The 22,791-nt window shown below is 38.8% G+C and overlaps 1 protein-coding gene across 3 annotated transcripts in view; it reads left to right on the plus strand.

Moving 5' to 3' along the window:
* FSIP1 (fibrous sheath interacting protein 1) overlaps window positions 1-22,791 on the plus strand; it is a 206,485-nt gene that overhangs the window by 49,277 nt on the left and 134,417 nt on the right. For all 3 annotated transcript variants that reach the window (XM_053224182.1, XM_053224185.1, XM_053224184.1), the window contains exons 9-10: window positions 2,956-3,114; window positions 19,256-19,396. In XM_053224182.1, the coding sequence (XP_053080157.1) occupies window positions 2,956-3,114; window positions 19,256-19,396 (300 nt within the window). The remainder of the gene's footprint in view (window positions 1-2,955; window positions 3,115-19,255; window positions 19,397-22,791) is intronic.

Below are 22,791 nucleotides of genomic sequence, written 5' to 3' on the forward strand. Positions count from 1 at the left end.
TTTCTCTGTTCCCCCATCTCTGATAAGCCGATGCACCTGAAAGATGATGACTAGGGTGATAATTATGTTTTAATTCTCCAGAACTCTTGCCCTTGGGTGGTTCTTTATAGTGGCATGTTTAATTGTGTTGGTGAGATATTCTCTTGAATCTTTCTAGGATACTTAAAATTTTTAAAAGATTTCCTTCTGTATTGGGAATTTACCCTTGCAATGAATGGCACAAAACCAAATGTCTCTACTGCCAAAATGGGTTTTACATCATATCTCAAATTACTCATATCTAAATCAGTATTGAATGTGTGAGTTAGGTTGTGGATCCTTGGTTACAAACCTGAGTCCCTTGCTGTAAAGGAAGGTGGTTAAGAGCATTTTCTGGGTTCTGTCTTAGGGAGGTAAGGCTTCTAAAAGCTTGAAATTTCCCACACCTAGCAAGGGTGTCTAGAAAGTGCTAGATGGAAAAACATGATGCCATCTACTACATATTATATATAATTTCCCTCTGTAACAGCATAGTGCATGAAACATTTACATTTCTGTTGAATTTAATCTGACATCCTTTTTATTCCCAGTGTCATTAAAAAAGAATTCCGTTCAAACAAGAATTTAAAATTTACTGACCAGTGTTTAGTCATTGGTTCCATAGTTTTATTTTTTTGTGACTCCCTATTATTTCTCACTTAGATCGTACAGTATTTATATCCCTTTTATTTGGGAAGAATTAACTGAAGTTTCTTATATGTGACCAATTAAGTAATATATTTTCTTATAATTATGTATAGCTTTCATATCCCAACTTATAAGTGTATTTAAAATGTTTATTACTGTATCATATCCTTGTATGGATAGACTACAATCTATTCACTTTTCCCTATTTTTAGACATTTGGGACTTTTGCAATTGTTCTTTATTGTAAATGACATGCCAAAAAACATTTGAGCCCATGTTCTGGGTTGCGAGGGACAGACATGGACTTCGTTGAAAAAAAAAAAAAAGGAATAAATGTATTGGGAAACTTGGATAGCCCACAGACTCGGTGGGAAGTTTGGAGAAACACATCTCTAACCTGGACAGATATCAAGGTACCCAGAAACATGGCTTCAGAAACTCCTTGGAAACAGGCTGGTTAGGGGCTGCCTCACAGCCACGAGACACCCCTGCTAGATGATCACCATTGCCACCCTCAATGCTATCAACACTGGGTCCTCCAGGTCACTGCTGTCACCATCAATCACTGCCTCACTTCCCCTGTATCTTTGCATCTCTGTCTCTCTCTCTCCCTCGGGAGTCCAAGTCCAGGGCATTCGCTTCTGATTGGCTGATTCTAGGTCATTTGCTTGTCTTCTTGATGCCAGTGGGTGAGGAGAAGGGGTGTCTGATGAGGCTTTGTCTCCTACCAAGTCTCATGCAGTGTTTGGTTTCACTGAAACAGGAAGGGACATTGGATGCTGGGGTCAGGGGGAGACATGTAATTCTTTCTGCATAAGTTTTTGCATGTATCTCTTCTGATTACTGCCTAGGGATTGATTCCTGGTATTAGAGTCATGAAACCAAAGTGTATGAAATTCTTAACCTTCCTTACCCTCCACTTGCCCCTTTATTCCTAGTGTTTTCATGATTTTTCTGTCCTTGTATTACATGTTTCTCTGTGTGGCCTCACCCATTCCCATGGTTCAACAGTTTGAACCACTATAGATCGGTGGGTGAGTCTAAAATATTTATATACAATCTACGTCTCTATTTTGATATATTTAACTACCTAACATAATCTGTGGATATCCTAGGGACATCTGTAAATATCAGAAGGTCTCAAACAGAATTCACCATTTTCTTCCTCAAACCTATTATGTCTCCTGTATTCCCTAGCTTGGTCAATAGGACCACTATACCCCTAGTTCTGAAAATCCAGAATTTGGTTTTTATCTTTGATCCTTACTCCTCCTTCCATGCTTCCATCAAATTATCTCCAGATTCTGTAATTTCTACTTTGTAAGTATCTCTGGAATCTGCTCTATGTTCTGTATTCCCAGGAGATATTCCTTAGTTTAGCAGCTCATCACTTTTGTTCCAGATTATGGCTTTTGCTTCTTAACTGGGTGTTCTGTTTCCAGTCTTGCCCGTGCAAGTTCCAGTTTTAAAATGCATAGCCAGCCATGTTGTTTCCTTGATTAAGATGTGATTAAGATTGATTATCTCCTCCAGGAAGCCTTCTCCAACCACTTTGTCTCTCTTGCTCCTTCATGTCCATAAAGGTTAGTTGACGCTCACTGGTCCCCATGGCGCCTTGGCTTACCAGCACTCTTCATACCTTGTTAAAATCTTTGCTACCAGAAGACTGAGAACTCCCTAAGGGCAGAGCTTGTGAGATTCCTACTGAATCACCAGTGCCCAGTGCAGTGTCTATGTTCAGTGGGCACTGAGCACAAGATGTTTGAGTGAATGTTATGAGTGGGTTTTAACCCATTATGACATGAATATTAGTTGAATAAGGAGTTAGATGATAAATAGGCTCGTGAAATCCAAACAACTGCATTTATAGACCCTATGTTACTTTCAGGGACAAATCTTGAAAATACCATGTCGATTATAGGGTAAACATGATTTATTCCTATTTAACATATCACAGACTACTTTTTCAAAATGGAGAAATGAGAATGTTATAAGAACCAGACTGCAAGACCTAGAGATTTATTCCACAGGGGGGGAAAAAAACTCCCACACAATGTAGAATATACTTTATACAGATTTGGCAGATAATAAAACAACAAACTACTAATTTTTTTCTTTCACTATCCCAATGTTAATTTTGTGGGTTTTTTTGTAATGTGTGTGTTTGTGTGTGTGTGTGTGTTTGTGTATGCGTGTGTGAAGTCCTGAGCATTGATGTAGCAGTCTGAAAGGGATATTTTGGAAAAAGTGTGACATGGGAATGACCCGGTGACTCTTGTTTCCTTTTAGGGTGATCAGTCTGGCTGGCTGGTCCCAGGAGAAGGATACACATTTGCAGTCACCCAGCACCAGCAGCTTGCCGAAATTGACACAAAGCTCCAGGAACTTTCTGCAGCCTCACCAACAACTTCCAACTTTTCTCCAAGACATGGAAACCACAGCGATCAGGTAGATTTAATTTAAGGATACACAGACTATTCAGGTTCGTGTGTTAAAGCTAGTTCACATAATCTGACAATTTGCTTGTTAACTAAAGAGGTTTCTTCCCAGTTGGTTTTTTCATAACTCCGAGTGCAATGATAGTAATTTCCGTAAGCGCGTGCGTTGTGTGTGTTTTCCTTTGGTGACTTCCCTTTCTCTTCATTTTTCTTTCAGTTGATAATTTACTGGGAAGGGTCACTTAGGAAGTATTTATTTTACTGTTATTACATCTTTATGATTTAAGCTAATTCTTGATCACGATGAGGAGACAGGATAGGGAAGAAAATCAGTAAAGCACTCATTCATCCTCTATTTCTCTTAATTCCTCTGGTTCAAAGTATCAGCAATGGCAGCCGTTTGTCCCTGATGCTGCCATATTCTTCCAGCTCTTTGAGTTTCACATCAAGCAGTGAAGCTCTCACTATGCTGATGACTTCTCTCCTGTGAGGATTTTGAAAGGAACATGTTTCCTCCCTGGAGAGTTTCTGAAATATTCTTTTACAGTTTTCTGTTTAGAAAAACAGAAGAGTAATGGCAGCTTTGTAAAAAGAAAATACTTTTTTTTCACCCCCATATCTCAGTACTTCGTGGGATCTGGTTCAGGATTGGGTGGTAGTTTTCACCTAAACAGAAAATGGACAGCCTTTTGTTATTCTGTTAACCCTCTACCAGTTTTGTAGACATTTCACCAAATCATTTTCTGTACAATCTTAGATGCATGTGATTTTTTTTGTTCCTAAAAAAGGTTTAAAAATAAATATTCTATAGGTAATAATTCTGCTTTATATTGAGTCTTTAAGCCATCAACTGAAGGTTGGGGTTCTTGCTTTGGGCCAGTTGAAACTGCTTCAAAGGGAAAGAGGAGTGTTAAGATATTGCGAAGAATATCTTTGCGCTTGGTCACTGGCAAAACCTTTATGGAGCCATCTTGGCTTCCTTAGGTCATGTTGGCAAGGCCTGGGCACAGCTGCTTCTGAGCCCTTTACACAGCAAGAGTGGTGGTAGCAGAAACCACTCGTTTCTGGATTGGGGTAAAAGCGGAAAACAGAGCATTGGAATCTCTGTCCCTACTCAAATGTACCCCAGGACTTTGACATTAGTTGCACTGCTAGTTTATTTAAGTTACTAGGTGCCATTTCCCAAAGGGAGGAAGCCAAGAGGTGGAAATAAAATTGTTCCGGGATACTCTTTGTTCTTTTTGCGTTACACCTGATTTTTTTTTGTTATTATGTTGTTGGATTTTAAGAGTATCTGAGATCTCAAAGCTGAATAGTGATTCTAAAGACAGAAAATACCTTTTTAATGGTGATCAAACGTCATTCTTTAAAGAGAGACTGAGAATTCAGAAATCTGTTTAGCCTTTAGGATTTCAATAAAGCGACTATGGTGAGATTCTGTCATCATCATTTAAATCATACTTTCAGAATTCACATTTATAGTTCAGATAAAATTTTTTTTTTTAAATACTAAAAGGGAAAACCAGTATGTTACTTAGTTGTCACGTACTGAGATAATATATTTTTATGTGAGACAACATAGTTTTAGAGAGAAAAGAGAAAACCGCATTTTGAGATTCCCATTGGATGCAGAAACAGAAATGTAACATCGTATTTGATGAAAAGAAATAATTAATGCCTCTTGAATGCAAAAAAAAAAAAAAAAACTCTTTAAATCTTTTGTTCAATTTCTTCTTGGCGTTTCCTCATTTCTAGCTAAAGCCAGCACTGCACATTGAATTTTCAAGCCAGAAATGCTAACATGGCAAATTATTTTGCAGATATTATTTTTGGATTGGAATTCTTTTTGGATAAATACACTGAAAAGTATCTTGGTTAAACCTTGCGTATCTGTGCAGTTGATGAATGGGCTCCAATCTGTTGCTGAACCACAAATATTCATAGCACATATTCATATTATTTTTATTTTTAACCCTTCTGCAAACCATTAACTCATCAGTAATTTTTCTTCATGCTCCTTATGAAAGAATGTCTTTTAAGTAGAATGTGAATTCTGGTTTTCAGCAATTGATTCAACAATATTAATCAAGTGCTTACTGGGTAGGAATTGTAGGGTGCTGAAAGACAAGTCAGGCCAGTGTAGAACTATGGAGTCAAAAAGCCTCACTTTGAGTTCTGGTTTGAGTTCACTTCCACTTACTGGTTCTGAGGACTTGGGCATTAATTAGAAGCACCCTGAACCCTAGTTTCTCTATTTATAAAATAGTAATAATATTCTTTAAAAAAAATTTTTTTTTAACGTTTATTTATTTTTGAGACAGAAAGAGACAGAGCATGAACGGGGGAGGGTCAGAGAGAGGGAGACACAGAATCCAAAACAGGCTCCAGGCTCTGAGCTGTCAGCACAGAGCCCGACGCGGGGCTCAAACTCACGGACCGCGAGATCATGACCTGAGCCGAAGTCGGCCGCTTAACCGACTGAGCCACCCAGGCGCCCCAGTAATAATATTCTTTAGGGCTCTTTTATCTTTTACTATTTTTTATTAAAAAATTTTTTTTCTTTCCAAAATTTTATTCAAATTCAAATTAATTAACATACAGTGTGGTATTGATTTCAGGAGTCGAATTTAATGATTCCTCACTTACATATTAGGGCTCTTTGAAAGGATGGATGAGTCGATTTGTGTAAAGTGCTTACTTAGTGTGTGTCCGACACAAAACTCAACCAGTGATGTTATTGTTATAGTAATAAGTGACTTGGGGTGCCTGGGTGGCTCAGTCGGTTAAGTGTCTGACTCTTGATTTCGGCTCAGGTCATGATCTCACAGTTCATGGTATCGAGCCCCGCATCAGGCTCTGGGCCGACAGCATGGAGCCTGCTTGGGATTTTTTCTTTCTCCCCCTGTCTCTCTGCCTTTCTCCCACTCTCTCTCTCCACATCTCAAAAAAATAAATAAACATTAAAAAAGATAATAAGTGACCTAAGGAACACATTTTCTTGTGGGAGGCACAGGATATACATAGTTAAATGTGGTACAAGACAACATAGATAAGCACAATAGAAAGCTATAAAAGCAAAGTGCAGTGGGGTTCAGGGGAGAGAGAGAAAGCACATCCAGAAGGAATATCAGGAAAGTCTAGTTCCACAAGTGAGGGACACGAGGTGGAAAAGGAACTGGTAAATAAGGCAGAAGGAGTTAGAGGCCCAGAGAAGGCTGACATGATACAGCATAACGTTGAAAATTGGTGGCCTGCAGGGCAAAGTTGATTCACATGTGGATTTCCTTTAGCCCACACAGGGTTTACAGTTTTTTTAGTCCATGTGTAAAAATTGGGTGAATTCATATAGATATCTAAATGTCATCTAAATATCTAGTTTTTCTTGAGAAAATAGAACATCTGGCAACATCAGACCTGAATCCTTGCTTGGCAAACTGCAGAACTCATCCGAGTAGCAACTCCTGCTTTCCGTGGAGCACAAATTCTCCAGTTTGCCACAGTTTTCACGACTCCATATCGTATTGCTAGACCCTGAGGCCTACTGCACGCATTTAGGTTACTGATCCAGCCCCTGTACAGGACATCAAAACATCTTTGAAAGGCTGCTTTCATAGGAGATACTGTGGTGGTTGACCTTGAATATTCAGATTTATGCAGCTTCATGTTTGACCTTAAAGCAGCTTGAAGGGTACTGGAGGATAGGTGTAGACCTAGAACAAGTTGTCGGATGACTGCACGGTGGAAGAAGTACCACAATATGGAAATGATCTTATGAAAAGTACAGGAAGTCTGTGGTAGCAGAGAAAGGAAAGGTTATTTTCTGAAGGCATGATGTTTAAAAAATTCCTTTGGAGATTTTTTAAAATTTCAGTCAAGAAAACAGTTTCCCAAACAAGTTGAAACACTCAGACTTTCTGACTTGTTGATTGTGGCAACTAATAAGGTGCGAAGTCGGTAGGCACATGAGCCGAGGATGATAAACGTACTTGAGTCAGAATAATTTGAGGGACTCCAGAAATGAAATGTGACTCAGAGCTTAAGGAAGTTGTTGTGAAAGGAGCAGTTAAGAAATCTTCTTTTCCTTTTGGGCTTGCTGATTAGGATATTCTCATAGGATACCTTGGCCCGGCTCTTAACTTTATGGCAATATTTTAAAAGCAGAAGTTGGCTTTCACATGTCTGATTTCCTTAGTGTAAAACAAAGCACGTGGTCACCTTCAGAAGAAAGAATGGCGTATCACTGCTGTGGCTGTAATGTGAATAATATCACGTGGTTGCAGTTTTGACATCTGCTTCTTATTTTCGTTTCATCTTAGCAGAAGAGAACGAATTGAAGCCATTTTTTCCTTACAATCTGTGGTTTAACTCTGCATACCTTTCCACATCCATCCCCTAACCCTCCAACAAATCAGTTAGTTTTTTCCTCATGTTGTAAATCCCACCATAAAATTGAGTGATGTTCTATAATTTAGTTACTGTATTTCTTATTTGTAGCTGTATTAGGTTCCAGCTTTCTCCAGAAATATCTAAGATATAGGAGTTCTGTAGGTATTCAGTTTCTTAAGTCCTTAGCAACTGGATTCAATAACAAATTCTGTTCAGTTTGGCTTTTGTAAAGAAGTGTAATTTATTCATGTTTCATGCAATCAGTCTTACTAAATCTAGAATTCCAGTTCATGCTTAGGTTTTTTTTTTTTTTTTTTTTTTCTGGTTGGGAGAAAGTCTTCAAAATTGTACTCATTTTAAGAGGCATTTCTTGGTTCTTTTTTTAAAAAATTTATTTAATTTTATATATTTTTAAATTTACATCCAGATTAGTTAGCATATAGTGCAACAATGATTTCAGGAGTAGATTCCTTAATGCCCCTTACCCGTTTAGCCCATCCCCCCTCCCACACCCCCTCCAGTAACCCTCTGTTTGCTCTCCATATTTATGAGTCTCTTCTGTTTTGTCCCTCTCCCGTTTTTATAAGATTTTTGTTTCCCTTCCCTTATGTTCATCTGTTTTGTCTCTTAAAGTCCTCATATGAGTGAAGTCATATGATTTTTGTCTTTCTCTGACTAATTTCACTTAGCTTGATACCCTCCAGTTCCATCCACGTACTTGCAGATGGCAAGATTTCATTCTTTTTGATTGCCGAGTAATACTCCATTGTATATATATGCCACATCTTCTTTATCCATTCATCCATCGATAGACATCTGGGCTCTTTCCATACTTTGGCTATTGTTGATAGTGCTGCTATCAACATGGGGGTGCATGTGTCCCTTCGAAACAGCACACCTGTATCCCTTGAATAAATGCCTAGTAGTGCAATTGCTGGGTCATAGGGTAGTACTATTTTTAGTTTTTTGAGGAACCTCTATACTGTTTTCCAGAGTGGCTGCACCAGCTTGCATTCCCAGGCATTTCTTTGTTCTTAAACCAACTGGTTTAATTGAATGTAAAGGTCTTCCTTACAGTTGTTTGTTTGTTTGTTTTTGTTCTTAAAATGTTGGTTCAGTTCATTTTGGTAAGGCCAACAAAAAACAAACAAACATTTGATTGAGGAAAATTGTAGTTGTATTCATCTCTTTTCTTACCAAAAGCATACTATTGTTGACAGCAACAATTAACAGTTTTTTGTCTCTTCCTGTTTCAACATTAGCTAAAGCTGAAGAAATATAAAATGTAATCCTATAACGTTTTATTGCTGAGTCCAGGGGTTTGCAGAGTTCAGGTAATGGCTATCTAGTCTACTTGATGTCAAATTACTTAATATGATGGTTGAGGGCAGGAATCTAGGAATTTTTTATGTATGCTAGTCACAAGCACAGAAGTCTTATTGACCATTGTGTCATTTCCAAAAACTATAGAAGCATGCCATAAGAGTATGGATTTCTCGATTGGGAAATGAACAAGAAATTACTTCAAATGTCCTTGCTAACTTGTCAAACATTTCCCAAATGAATCTGTGGAGTTCTTCTTACCACCTGTGTTTTACAGATTAAAGTTTATATTTATATTTTTTTATTTTTCTGTGTTAAGTCTCCTGTGTAGTCAAGGTTTCTTTCATTTCATGGCAATATTCTAAAATGGTAAAAACAATTTGGCTGAAAGATTTTTTCCCTACCTCTACTACTGCTAGGCAAATGACCCACCTGATGACAGAAAATAGCAATTGCTTTTGGAAAAAGATAGCTTTTGTTTGATAACACAGGGAATGCTGGCTTTATTTAGGCAGGTTTGTATTTTTCTGTTTAGTTAGTTTCAAAGACCCCTGTTGGCTCAGTCAACACCACAGATATTTTTCTAAGGTTGAACCTAGAATATGTTGGCAATCAATTAGTCAAATCAATAAATATTGACCTCAGGGACAGTTCTCATTTTGTGGCTCCTTGGATATTCTGTGCATATCACAGAGAGCTTTTATTGAACTGAATTTTACTTTTACTGAATAAAAACATTTCTGTATGCCTGAAAACCAGAAATGATATGGCTGGTCAGAGAATCCGCTCAAAACATTCCTACCATAGGAAATCAAGATATTTCCTTAAAAAAATTTTTTTTAATGTTTATTTATGAAAGAGAGAGAGAGACACAGAGTGTGAGTTGGGGAGGGGGAAAACGAGAGTGAGACCCAGAATTTGAAGCAGGCTCCAGGCTCCAAGCTGCCAGCACAGAGCCTAATGCGGGGCTCAAACCCACAAACCGTGAGATCATGACCTGAGCTGAAGTGGGACGCTTAACCGACTGAGCCAACCAGGCGCCCCAAGATATTTCCTGATGATCATGAAAATGCATAGTACTGGTTGGCACTTTGATTTGACAAGAGAACCTCTCCTGGTACCAACAGAGCTTCTTGAAAATGCCAGTGGGATTTTTGTTGCTGTTGTTAGAATCAATGATTATCTTTTTTTGCTCCCTGTTGGCCTATCTTTCACTGCTTGCTATCCTTCAAATATTTGAACTATATGGTTATGCTATCAGATTACAACTGAGGAAGGCTGTTACATATCCTTGGGTCTAACAGTAGAGAATTACAGAACTCATAAGATATGAGAGTTGGAAGAAAGTGTTTTGGAAGAACTTGAGACAGAAAGAGAAAGTGACTTGCTTAAAAGTATATAGCTGGTTATACCAGCAGAACTGGGGCTAAAACCTAACTTTTGGGCCAGTACCTTTGGGTACGGAGAGTCACATTGTCAGAGCAGAACAGAAATAGCCTTGCTAGAATAATTTTTCTGTTTTCTTAAAAATAAAATATGACTTCTGCTTATGAAGTTAATATGTGTTTATTATAGAAAATTCAGGAGTTACAAAAACATCTAAGAAAAATAAGGTGAAAGAAACAAGATTTTTACCATCAAATTCAATTTCCTTTGAGTTTACTTCTCTGCAAACACACACACACACACACACACACACACACACACACACACACACACACGGTATACCAGTTAGAATTTTGAGCAAGAAAGAGAAAACAGCCAGCTTGGATTTTGAAGATAAGTAAGTTAAGGAACTATTTATGGATTTAAAGGAGCCAGTATGGGACATTAGGACACATAGGGACTAGCAACAGTGGGTAGGGGAAGAAAAAGTGTATTGGAACTTAGGGAGAGCTGGAGCTGTGGGAGAATGATAAACAAACATTTACAGTTTTGCCATCCAAAACTGTAATCACAGAAGGTGTAGGCAAAGGATTAACCAATCCTTCCCCCTTCATCATGAGAATTTGAGCTGTAGTTAGCTTTCTAACTGCTTCCCTGGCAATACGATGAAAGTTGGAAGGTTAACAATGTTAGGAGGCAACTTTGCTCCTGCTAAAGATGACCCAGGGATTGGGAGAATTATAAAGGCCTGGTGGAGAAGCTCTACTTTCAGTCTCACTTAGTGCAGTGTTTCTTGAGACTGGGCATGTCCCTGGCTGGGACACTGTGGGGTGTGCCTGTGGGATCATTTCAAGAGTTGGTGTTCTTATGAGATATATAGCTTTTGAGCTACGGTAGCTTCCTTGCCCTTGTACCTATACTGTCATGACACAGACTGTGGCAAAAACTCCCATTGACCAGGGGTACCTGACACTACCCTGTCGTGTTTCCTGTCCTATGTTCATCTAAGTAGACTAGCTCCACCTGTGGCCTCTGTCTTTGCGCATGAATATTCAGTTGAATCTAAGACAGTTCTCCTGATGGGCCCCTTAGGGATATATTGCTGCCAAAACCTTAATGCCAGAGCAGGGAGGAGAAGGGGAAGATACTGCAAGCTCTCTTTTCTCCTGCTCTCCAGTTCATTGATTGAACCTACCCACAAGACAGCGGTCAAGGAGAAAGAGTCTGATTGGCCTAGCTTGAGTCAGGTGTTGTCCCATAGTTTGTTTATCATTCTCGTGTTGATGGACATTTGCCTATATGCCTAAAGCTGCTGTGAACATTTGTGTACAAGGCTTAAGTCATACATTTTCATTTCTCTTGGATATAGTCACAGGAGGGAACTATGGGTCATAGGAAAGACAAACACTGAACTCTTTAAGAAACTACCAAACAATTTTCCAAAGTGGTTGTACCATTGTATACTCCCGTCAATAACACTTGAGAGTTCCTTTTGGTCCCTACCTTTCCAATATTTGGGTTTAACAAAATTTTTCATCTGGGCCATTTTTGTGACTGTGTAGTGATATCCGATTGTGATTTTAATCTACATTTCCCTGATTACTTAATGATGTATAGGACTTTTTCACGTGCTTGTCATTCATGTGTCTTCTTTTATGAAGTATCCAAGTCGCTTTAAAGCTACACTATCTTTTTTAGTATTTATTCTTCCTTATTTTATTATTGTGTGAATTCCTTACATATTTTGGATACAAGTCCTTTGACGGGTTTGTGTGTTATAAATTTTCCTCTCAGCCTGTGGATTGTCTTAATGGTGGCTTTGAATAAGCAAAATTTAAAATATAAATGAAGTCTGAATTAGAAATGTTTTTCTGTGTCTTTTCTTCACATACCCAAAAACTAAAAATAAAATCATATTTGTAGATTATTAAAATGCTGTCTCTTAAAAAAAAGATTTCCATTTAAAAATGAAATCCAATTTGGATGTTTTTCATCTCACTATAATTTATAGACTGAATGTTTGTGTCCTCTCAAAATTCATATGTTGAAATCTGATCCCCAGTGTGATGGTATTTGGAGGTCAGGACTTTGGGATGTGATTAGGTCATAAGGGTGGAGCCGTCATGAAGGGGATTAGTGCCCTGATAAAAAAGATGCAGAGAGCTCTCTTGTCCCTTCTACCATGTGAGGACACAGCAAAGAAGATGGTCCTCTAGGAACCAGGAAGCAGGCCTTTATCAGACATCAAGTCTGCCAATGCCTTGATCTTGGAGAAATACATTTGTGTTGTTTATAAGCCACCTTCAATGTGGTCTTCTATAATAGCAACTCAGATGGACTAAGACACTGTGTATCCTACTTCATGGTAGATATATCTTTATAAAAGTTGATGAAATGCTGGATGCTTAAAGCTTCAGAGAGACCTAGGGGTGCCTGGGTGGCTTAGTCGGTTGAGCGTCTGACTTCGGCTCATTTCATGATCTCACAGTTCGTGAGTTCAAGCCGTGCATCAGACTCTGTGCTGACAGCTTGGGTCCTGGAGCCTGCTTCAGATTCTGTGTCTCCCTCTCTCTCTGCTCTTCCCCTGATCACACTCTGTCTCTCTCTCAAAAATAAAGATTAAAAAAAATTTTTTTTAAAAAGCTGCAGAGAGACCTTTATACCATCTTTTTCAAATGCCTCCCTAACATTAGGTTTCGTTCTTAAATATATTCCTGATAATAATTCAGCCTCTGGATGCTTCTAGAGATTGAGAGCTACCAGAAGTGTGTCCCCTTTTGTGGAAAACAAAATGTAAAATAATCGCTTCTTGAAATTGAAATACTCAATTCAGAGTTCAACAGAGTTCTGAGAACCAGATTACAGTTGACTTTTGAACAGTGCAGGGATGAGGGGCACTGACACCCAATGCAGTGTAAAATCTGCGTTCTTACTTCTGACTTTCCATAAGCTTAACTACTGTTAACTGGAAACCCTACGGATAGTGTCAACAGTTGATTAACCCATATTTTGTATGCTATATGTATTATATACAGAATTCTTGCAATAAAGAAAGATAAATAAAATGTTATTTAGGAAATCATAAGGAAGAGAAAATACATTTATTTATTTATTTTGTAATATATGAAATTTATTGTCAAATTGGTTTCCATACAACACCCAGTGCTCATCCCAAAAGATGCCCTCTTCAATACCCATCACTTACCCTTCCCCCTTCCCACCCCCCCATCAACCCTCAGTTTGTTCTCAGTTTTTAAGAGTCTCTTATGCTTTGGCTCTCTCACACTCTAACCTCTTTTTTTTTTTTTTTCCTTCCCCTCCCCCATGGGTTCCTGTTAAGTTTCTCAGGATCCACATAAGAGTGAAAACATATGGTATCTGTCTTTCTCTGTATGGTTTATTTCACTTAGCATCATACTCTCTAGTTCCATGCACGTTGCTACAAAAGGCCAGATTTCATTCTTTCTCATTGCCACGTAGTACTCCATTGTGTATATAAACCACAATTTCTTTATCCATTCATCGGTTGATGGACATTTAGGCTCTTTCCACAATTTGGCTATTGTTGAGAGTGCTGCTATAAACATTGGGGTACAAGTGCCCCTATGCATCAGCACTCCTGTATCCCTTGGGTAAATTACTAGCAGTGCTACTGCTGGGTCATAGGGTAGGTGTATTTTTAATTTTTTGAGGAACCTCCACACTTGTTTTCCAGAGTGGCTGCACCAGTTTGCATTCCCACCAACAGTGCAAGAGGGTTCCCATTTCTCCACATCCTCGCCAGCATCTATACTCTCCTGATTTGTTCATGTTAGCCACTCTGACTGGCGTGAGGTGATATCTGAGTGTGGTTTTGATTTGTATTTCCCTGATGAGGAGTGACGTTGAGCATCTTTCATGTGCCTGTTGGCCATCCGGATGTCTTCTTTAGAGAAGTGTCTATTCATGTTTTCTGCCCATTTCTTCACTGGATTATTTGTTTTTCGAGTGTGGAGTTTGGTGAGCTCTTTATAGATTTTGGGTACTAGCCCTTTGTCCAATATGTCATTTGCAAATATCTTTTCCCATTCCGTTGGTTGCCTTTTAGTTTTGTTGATTGTTTCCTTTGCTGTGCAGAAGCTTTTTATCTTGATGAGGTCCCAATAGTTCATTTTTGCTTTTAATTCCCTTGCCTTTGGGGATGTGTCAAGTAAGAAATTGCTGCGGCTGAGGTCAGAGAGGTCTTTTCCTGCTTTCTCCTCTAGGGTTTTGATGATTTCCTGTCTCACATTCAGGTCCTTTATCCATTTTGAGCTTATTTTTGTGAATGGTGTAAGAAAATGCTCTAGTTTCATTCTTCTGCATGTTGCTGTCCAGTTCTCCCAGCACCATTTGTTAAAGAGACTGTCTTTTTTCCATTGGATATTCTTTCCTGCTTTGTCAAAGATGAGTTGGCCATTCTTTTGTGGGTCTAGTTCTGGAGTTTCTATTCTATTCCATTGGTCTATATGTCTGTGTTTGTACTAATACCTTGCTGTCTTGATGATTACAGCTTTGTAGTAGAGGCTAAAGTGTGGGATTGTGATGCCTCTTGCTTTGGTCTTCTTCTGCAAAATTACTTTGTCTATTCGGGGCCTTTTGTGGTTCCATATGAATTTTAGGATTGCTTGTTCTAGCTTCGAGAAGAATGCTGGTGCAATTTTGATTGGGATTGCATTGAATGTGTAGATAGCTTTGGATAGTATTGACATTTTAACAATATTTATTCTTCCAACCCATGAGCACGGAATGTTTTTCCATTTCTTTATATCTTCTTCAATTTCCTTTATAAGCTTTCTATAGTTTTAAGCATACAGATCTTTTACATCTTTGGTTAGATTTATTCCTAGGTATTTTATGCTTCTTGGTGCAATTGTGAATGGGATCAGTTTCTTTATTTGCCTTTCTGTTGCTTCATTGTTAGTGTATAAGAATGCAACTGATTTCTGTACATTGATTTTGTATCCTGCAACTTTTCTGAATTCATGCATCAGTTCTAGCAGACTTTTGGTGGAGTCTATCGGATTTTCCATGTATAATATCATGTCATCTGCAAAAAGTGAAAGCTTGACTTTATCTTTGCCAATTTTGATGCCTTTGATTTCCTTTTGTTGTCTGATTGCTGATGCTAGCACTTCCAACACTATGTTAACCAACAGCGGTGAGAGTAGACATCCCTGTCGTGTTCCTGATCTCAGGGGGAAAGCTCTCAGTTTTTCCCCATTGAGTATGATGTTAGCTGTGGCTTTTCATAAATGGCTTTTATGATGTTTAAGTATGTTCCTTCTATCCCGACTTTCTCGAGGGTTTTTATTAAGAAAGGATGCTGAATTTTGTCAAATGCTTTTTCTGCATCGATTGACAGGATCATATGGTTCTTATCTTTTCTTTTATTAATGTGATGTAGCACGTTGATTGATTTGCGAATGTTGAACCAGCCCTGCAGCCCAGGAATGAATCCCACTTGATCGTTGTGAATAATTCTTTTTATATGCCGTTGAATTCGATTTGCTAGTATCTTATTGAGAATTTTTGCATCCATATTCATCAGGGATATTGGCCTGTAGTTCTCTTTTTTTGTTGGGTCTCTGTCTGGTTTAGGAATCAAAGTAATACTGGTTTCATAGAATGAGTCTGGAAGTTTTCCTTCCCTTTTTATTTTTTGGAATAGCTTGTGAAGGATAGGTATTATCTCTGCTTTAAACGTCTGGTAGAATTCCCCAGGGAAGCCATCTGGTCCTGGACTCTTATTTTTTGGGAGATTTTTGATGACTGATTCAATTTCTTCGCTGGTTATGGGTCTGTTCAAGCTTTCTATTTCCTCCTGTTTGAGTTTTGGAAGTGTGTGGGTGTTTAGGAATTTGTCCATTTCTTCCAGGTTGTCCAGTTTGTTGGCATATAATTTTTCATAGTATTCCCTGACAATTGCTTGTATTTCTGAGGGATTGGTTGTAATAAGTCCATTTTCATTCATGATTTTATCTATTTGGGTCATCTCCCTTTTCTTTTTGAGAAGCCTGGCTAGAGGTTTATCAATTTTGTTTATTTTTTCAAAAAACCAACTCTTGGTTTCATTGATCTGCTCTACAGTTTTTTTAGATTCTATATTGTTTATTTCTGCTCTGATCTTTATTATTTCTCTTCTTCTGCTGGGTTTGGGGTGTCTTTGCTGCTCTGCTTCTATTTCCTTTAGGTGTGCTGTTAGATTTTGTATTTGGGATTTTTCTTGTTTCTTGAGATAGGCCTGGATTGCAATGTATTTTCCTCTCAGGACTGCCTTTGCTGCATCCCAAAGCGTTTGGATGTTTGTTTCCATATAGAAAATACATTTATTCATAGCACTGTACTGTTTATTGAAAAATAATCTGTGTGAAAGTGGACCTATGTGGTTCAAACTCATGTTGTCCAAGGGTCAGCTGTACAGTCTATTGGCCAGTGCTTATACAGCTTCAGGGTTATAGTTTGTGTTGGGATACAGAGTAGGATTAGTCATGGTCCCTCTCTGAGCAGTGACAGTGTGGTAACTGCGATGAGGGAACATGTGGCATGACCCAGAGAATAACTGCCCTTCCTAAGTGTGTTAGGGAACATTTTATAGGGGAAATATATTTGTGCTCAAAAAGAGTTGGAGTCTTCACGAGGAGCTGGAGGAAAGGGGCATGGAGTAGTGGAGAACTAGTAGTAGTGAGTATTGCCCTGGTTTTGGGTCTGAGACCCAAGCAGTGGGAAACGAGGCTGAAGAGTTAGTCAGGATACAGACCAGGAATGATCGAGGACTTTGCTCAGTGGCTTTGCTCCGTGGCATCTCTGCACAGGGTGGAGTGAATGGGAGACTGGCGGCCCTCAGATCAGTTAAGAGGCTCAAGTTAAGTGGATGGTTCTCAAATTTTCAAGTAGTTGTGTTCAGGCTGTCCATCCCCTATTGAATCAGAATTTCCAGTGTGGAGGCTGGGCCTTTGAAAGTTTTCCCAGGCTCTGTGGGTGAGTCTCAAGGCCACTGGAGTTTGAAAACCATGGTTTAGGTGAATGATGAGGCAGTAAGAGAGGAGGGCCTTAATTAAGAGGTATTAGGAAGCGAGATGGTGACCCTTCAAGAAAAATTGAAGTTAATGAGACATTTATCCCAGAGGCTAAATATTTTTAGCTTCCAAAAAAATTATACTTTTCCCGTCATTTTTTTAAAAAACGGAATTTGTAATAAAATTTTTTTAAAAAACGGAATTTGTAATAAAATAGTATGGGATTATATTGATTTTGAGGAACATTTAATGATATAGAAAAATAATCGATTTGTATTGATAAGTGAAAAAATTCAAATTGAAAATGACAGTACGGTGTGATCCAAGTTCTATGAAAAAGAAGCAGTCACAAAAAAAATATGCTAAGTACATAACAGGGCACCTGGGTGACTCAGTCAGCTGAGCGTCTGACTTTTGATTTCAGCTCAGGTCATGATCCCAGGGTTGTCAGATCAAGCTCTGCATTGGGCTCTGTGCTGAGCATGGAGCCTGCTTAAGATTCTCTCTCTCTTTCTCTGCCCCTCTCCCCTGCTTGTGCTGTTTCTAAAAAAATAAAAATAAAAAATAAAAAACTAACAAAACAAGTTACAAATTATTTAGAGCTAAAAAGTAGTGACAATGTCACATACTAAAATCACATGATATAAAGTTTAGGTAGAGGGTAAAGTGTAGTTTTAAATGTACTTTTCTTCTTAAAATGAAACTGTATTATTTGAATTTTCTGTTTCATTTATGAATCGCTAATTAACAAAGTCCCTGACATTCAGTGTCTTAGGAATGTTCCAGCTTCATCTTAGGTTAACTGGAGAGAGTGCTGCTCCTATCTCTTCAATAGAAAATGGTAGGTAATCTGCATAATCAATTGTTTTTCATCACAGAGCTGAGGTCCCAAGGCACCAAAATAACCCCAAATACAAGAAATGCAAACATCTTCAAGGAGACACTGGTTACAAGTACTTCTTACTTGGGGTAGATAATGGGCATGATACAAGCTCTGTAAGGGATGAGAGTGTTGGAGGGTTCTGGTTTGAGTAACTTCAAACACGACATTTATGACATTATGTCAGTTACCTGCATACCTGCCAGCATACACAGCATACTCTGTGCTGCCAGCATACCTGCTGGCAGCACAGAGTAGGAGGTCTGTGGGAGAAAAGATAGGAAGTGAAGTTATAGATACAAAGCCAACTTCCTCTCAAATACCCATTTTTATACCTATTAATTTTGAAAGATTATGGTTCTGTCCATTCAAATATTGCTGATAATAGTGAACTACTTCCATTATTTAATCTTTATTCCTTTCAGAGGACATATTTAACTCATATTTGTTAGCCACTAAGATTTGTTGCATACCTACTACCTACTGTGATGACTTTGGGGCCGAATGTTATTATCATTTTTCAGATGCTAAAACTGAAGTTCAGACAGGTTAGTTGATTTCCCTAAAGCCATCTTAGTCAGGAGCCAGGTAGAGTGAGGATTCAAAACTCCTGACTTTGCCCATTCCAGTTCACTAAGTAAACATCTGCCTCTCATAGTATGGATAGGCAGGATTTTTTTTCTCTTGTTATTTATATATGATGAACTTGGAGTCCAGAGCAAGTGTGATTTGTATAGAGCAGGGACCAGAGCCCAGGTTGCTGCTTCCTGGCCACTTCTCTTTTCACTCTAACTTCTTGATTTCTAAATGATTGAGTTTATTTTCCTACTTGTTTTATGTATAGTTGGACCCTTCTCCTTCAAAGAGGAAGAGTTTAGGGAATTATAAATATAATTTGTTTTAAAAGTAGGTTCCATGCCCAGTGCAGGGCTTGAACTCATGACCCTGAAATCAAGACCTGAGATCAAGAGTCAGACACTCCACCAGCTGAGCTACCCAGGTACCCCTGAATATCATTTTGAAGGGAAGAAATATTGTTTGAGAAGCAAAGCCAAACCTTTAAAGTTCATTTGCTTTGGGGCGGCATGTAAATGGTACACTTCCAGCCTGTGTGTGAATTTTTTTTTTTTTTTGATTAGGAACCTGACCTTAATGATGATGATAAAAATATGGAAATAACTCCAGGAGAAAAGGTACTTCGGAACGCCAAAGAGCAACGGGATCAGCAAAACCGGCTGAGAGAGATAGATGACAAACTGAGAAAGATGAAGGAAAATGTGGTAAGTCTTCTTTATTTAAAGTTTAACTGTAACCAATGATTGTATTTAAAAAAGCCTCCAGTTTCCTTTGACTGTTTATGACTGGTTTTATGTGTTAAGTCCATCGAGGAAACTGACATGGGAATATGTCAGTAAGAATTCGAATAAAAGCTAAAAATATGATTCGTAGAACTTAAAGGAATATTATACTTACTTTATGTGATATAATAAATCTGTGAAATCCTATCTGAAGTCAGAATGATGATCCATATGCCTAATATTCTGTGCCTGACAGTGACATAAATTTTTTTTTAATGGAAAAATCTGGTAGTTATTCTCCACAAAATCATCTCTATATATCGAACTTATGCCTTAAGTAGTCCCACTTTTTGTTCATAATTCATAATATATTATTACTCAGTTTTAATTCGTTCTAAATCCTTCATGTGCCTATTTCATGTTTTAATTGATTGTCATTGAAAGACATATCACTGCGGGTGAGAGAAAGCTCTTAAATTAGCACAATTGTGAATTGGTGGATATTCTGAACCCATAGAAATGCTCCATAATATTCTGATTTTGCAGCTACCCGTAGTATGCTTCCACCTGGATACTTGCTTTTACCTAAAATTAAACATGACAAGGCTAAACTTGTGATTCCACCTACATCCTCTCTCCCAGGGCTGGTCTTGTCCTGATTGCCAGCAGTACCTACTTTCTGTCTCCTACTAAATCCTGTTATCTTGGGTGATCTTCAAGCCTCATTCAGTTTTAACCAGTATGTCTAATTTGCTGTCATATCTTGCCACAGTTCTTTATGACTCTTTGGAATCTTCTCTTTTTTTTGTCCTTGCTTGTATCACCCTTCTGTCAGCACTGTCCCCTCCTGTCTAGCTGCTTAACCCTGGTCAGTCTCTTCTCTTATTATTTTATTTTATATGCTGTTCCATGGGAGTGAGCGTCAGGTAAGTGATTTTGATTCCATTCTGATCTCCTTAGAGCTCTCCAAGAGTGTGGCCCGGTCCTGACTGAGATTCTTCACCCCTAATGACCGTGTCCTGCTGAATTGCTCTTAACCTTTTGCCAGCCATGGACAGCTTCACTGACTCTCAGCCTAAAGGACAGCTAGGTCTACCTAATGAGAGTCAGGCAACAGATCTAAGGGGAACACATGCATTGTGCTTCTCTTTAGAATTCATTTTTGTTTACTCTTCATGGGAAATTAAATGGGAATTATGTTTCAGGGAGACCTTCATTTTTATTTTCTGAGGGTTTTTTTTTTTTCCTCCTTGAATCTATTGATACGGGGAGGAAGTGGAAGAGGTAAGAATGGTTAGGGAGTGTAAAGAGGCTCTTGGCCAATAGTTGTGGTGGTAGTGATAGGGCATCGCAAACCGGATGCGGTAAGTAAAATGTTTGTGGTTTGACTCATTTTGAAAATGGTTGGCACTTCTCACCCCATGCCTGCCAATCCATAGCAGGCAAAGCCTGCCATTCTCCCTAATTCAGTGCTCCTGATTTCTCACCATTTGTCTTATGCCTTGGACTTGTATCCATTATTTTCTACCATGTCTCTATTATTATTTAATTTTTGACTCAAAACCTGGGTCCTTTAGGAAATCTTGTATATTTTTCCAGTGTCATATGAAGGTTGGATAGATTTACAGAAGTATGATCAATACTAAGAGTTAGTCGTTATCTAAGTGGAAAAGAATCATATGTAAGTAGAGAAGAACAACGACTGTGGGCCTACAGTGGCAGGCACCGTTCCAAGTACTTTGTAACTTATTAACTTACCTAGTCTTTATAACCACTCTGTGAGGTAAACACTACTATCCCCATTTTCCAGACAAGGAAATAGAGGCATGGAGAGGTTGAGTAACTTCCTCAAGCATATGTAGCTACTGAGTGGAAGAGACAGGATTGAAATGATTAACTTTCAACTTTACTGTTTTACAGTCAACACTTTGAGAAACTTGTGTGATAAAGGCATATGAGTGTTGGCATATGAGTCTTTATGTTTTAACTGCTTAGAGTTTCACAATATCCTATGGATCATGTTGTGTACCACATGTGTGTCCTTTTCAGGGAACATACTATGTCTGTTTAAAACTCTGCGACGCTCATTGCACCTCATAGACTTCTGGGTACTTTGTGGATTGGGAATCTGGAGACCTGACTCCTTGTTTCAGAGTTGTCAGGGGCCTACTCCGTCACCTTGAAGAAGTCACTTAGTCTCTTGAAGACTTGGTTTTCTTACTTTAAAATCAAGAGAGTAGGGCTAGATGACCTTCTGCCTGTGAATGTTGGCATATTTTGGGTGAGAAATGATGTCATTTATAACATGTAAAGCTTAGTGTGTGTGCTTCCCGATTGTTCAGTAGTAATTGGTTTAAATATTCTATTGAAAGTTACTTTTGGAAGTTTAGTAACACTTTTTGGGAGAATGTGAGATTGTCTTTCATATGTATAAAAAAAGTTAGCTTGCTACCTATAGAGCAAAGAATATGTTGTCTGTATGATAGCTTCCGGAAACGGCTAATTTTACAGTTTTGTCTTCTTCTTCCTATTACAAGAGAACATTGTTTCAGGATCACTGATTTGGGTGAAAGCAGTAATCTGTGGACATTGAATTGGTGATTTATGGGTAAAGGCCATATTCGATTTTAGGGATGAACTGGGGAAAGAGTGAGGAAAAGGGCAATGTGGAGCCCTGGGGGTAGTCCTGGAACCACCTGAATCCTAGGTTTGATCTGTCAGCAAGGGCTGGAAAAATGACTTAATTCCGTGTTTCAGGTGGTAGGCTGAGGCTGCAAATGCACATTCGCTTCGGTCAAGCTTAGTCGAGGCAGTGGGATTTGGCTAAGCCTGAAGGTGGTAGTAGTTGTATTGGTGTCACCGGATCTTGCTATTAGGAGCTGTTAGGCGCGAGGAAAAGTAGGCATGATGACATGGCGGATGGGGATTGTGCTGAGCCACTTACTTCTGGCCTGGTGGGCTCCCGTGGGGTTGGGAGTATTGGCTTCGACCATGGATGAGAGTTCCTCTGTCAAGCTGACTCCTTGTATGGAGATGATTTGAGATGATAGCATCAAGAGAAAATGAAAATAGCTATATTCGTAGAACAGGCCATACAAGACAGATCCCACAGACAACCTCTCCGTCATTTGCATACAGTGGTCTCTGGTACCTGTCCCCTGATTTTCCCACTAGCTCAGAGAGTCACTCTGTGTTCTTTTAGGTACCATACGGGCTTCTTTGCCCATTGACTCTTTCCAACCCAGTCTGCTCTATATTACCTCCCTGCATTGTAGTTTTGTTATGTAAGCTTCTATACATGGGACATAGTGGTTAAGAGCCATACACTGGAGCAGCCTGCTTGGGTTTGAATCTCAACTCTGTACTTACTAGCTGTG

Source organism: Acinonyx jubatus, chromosome B3 (assembly GCF_027475565.1).
Source record: "Acinonyx jubatus isolate Ajub_Pintada_27869175 chromosome B3, VMU_Ajub_asm_v1.0, whole genome shotgun sequence".
Classification (NCBI taxonomy): domain Eukaryota; kingdom Metazoa; phylum Chordata; class Mammalia; order Carnivora; family Felidae; genus Acinonyx; species Acinonyx jubatus.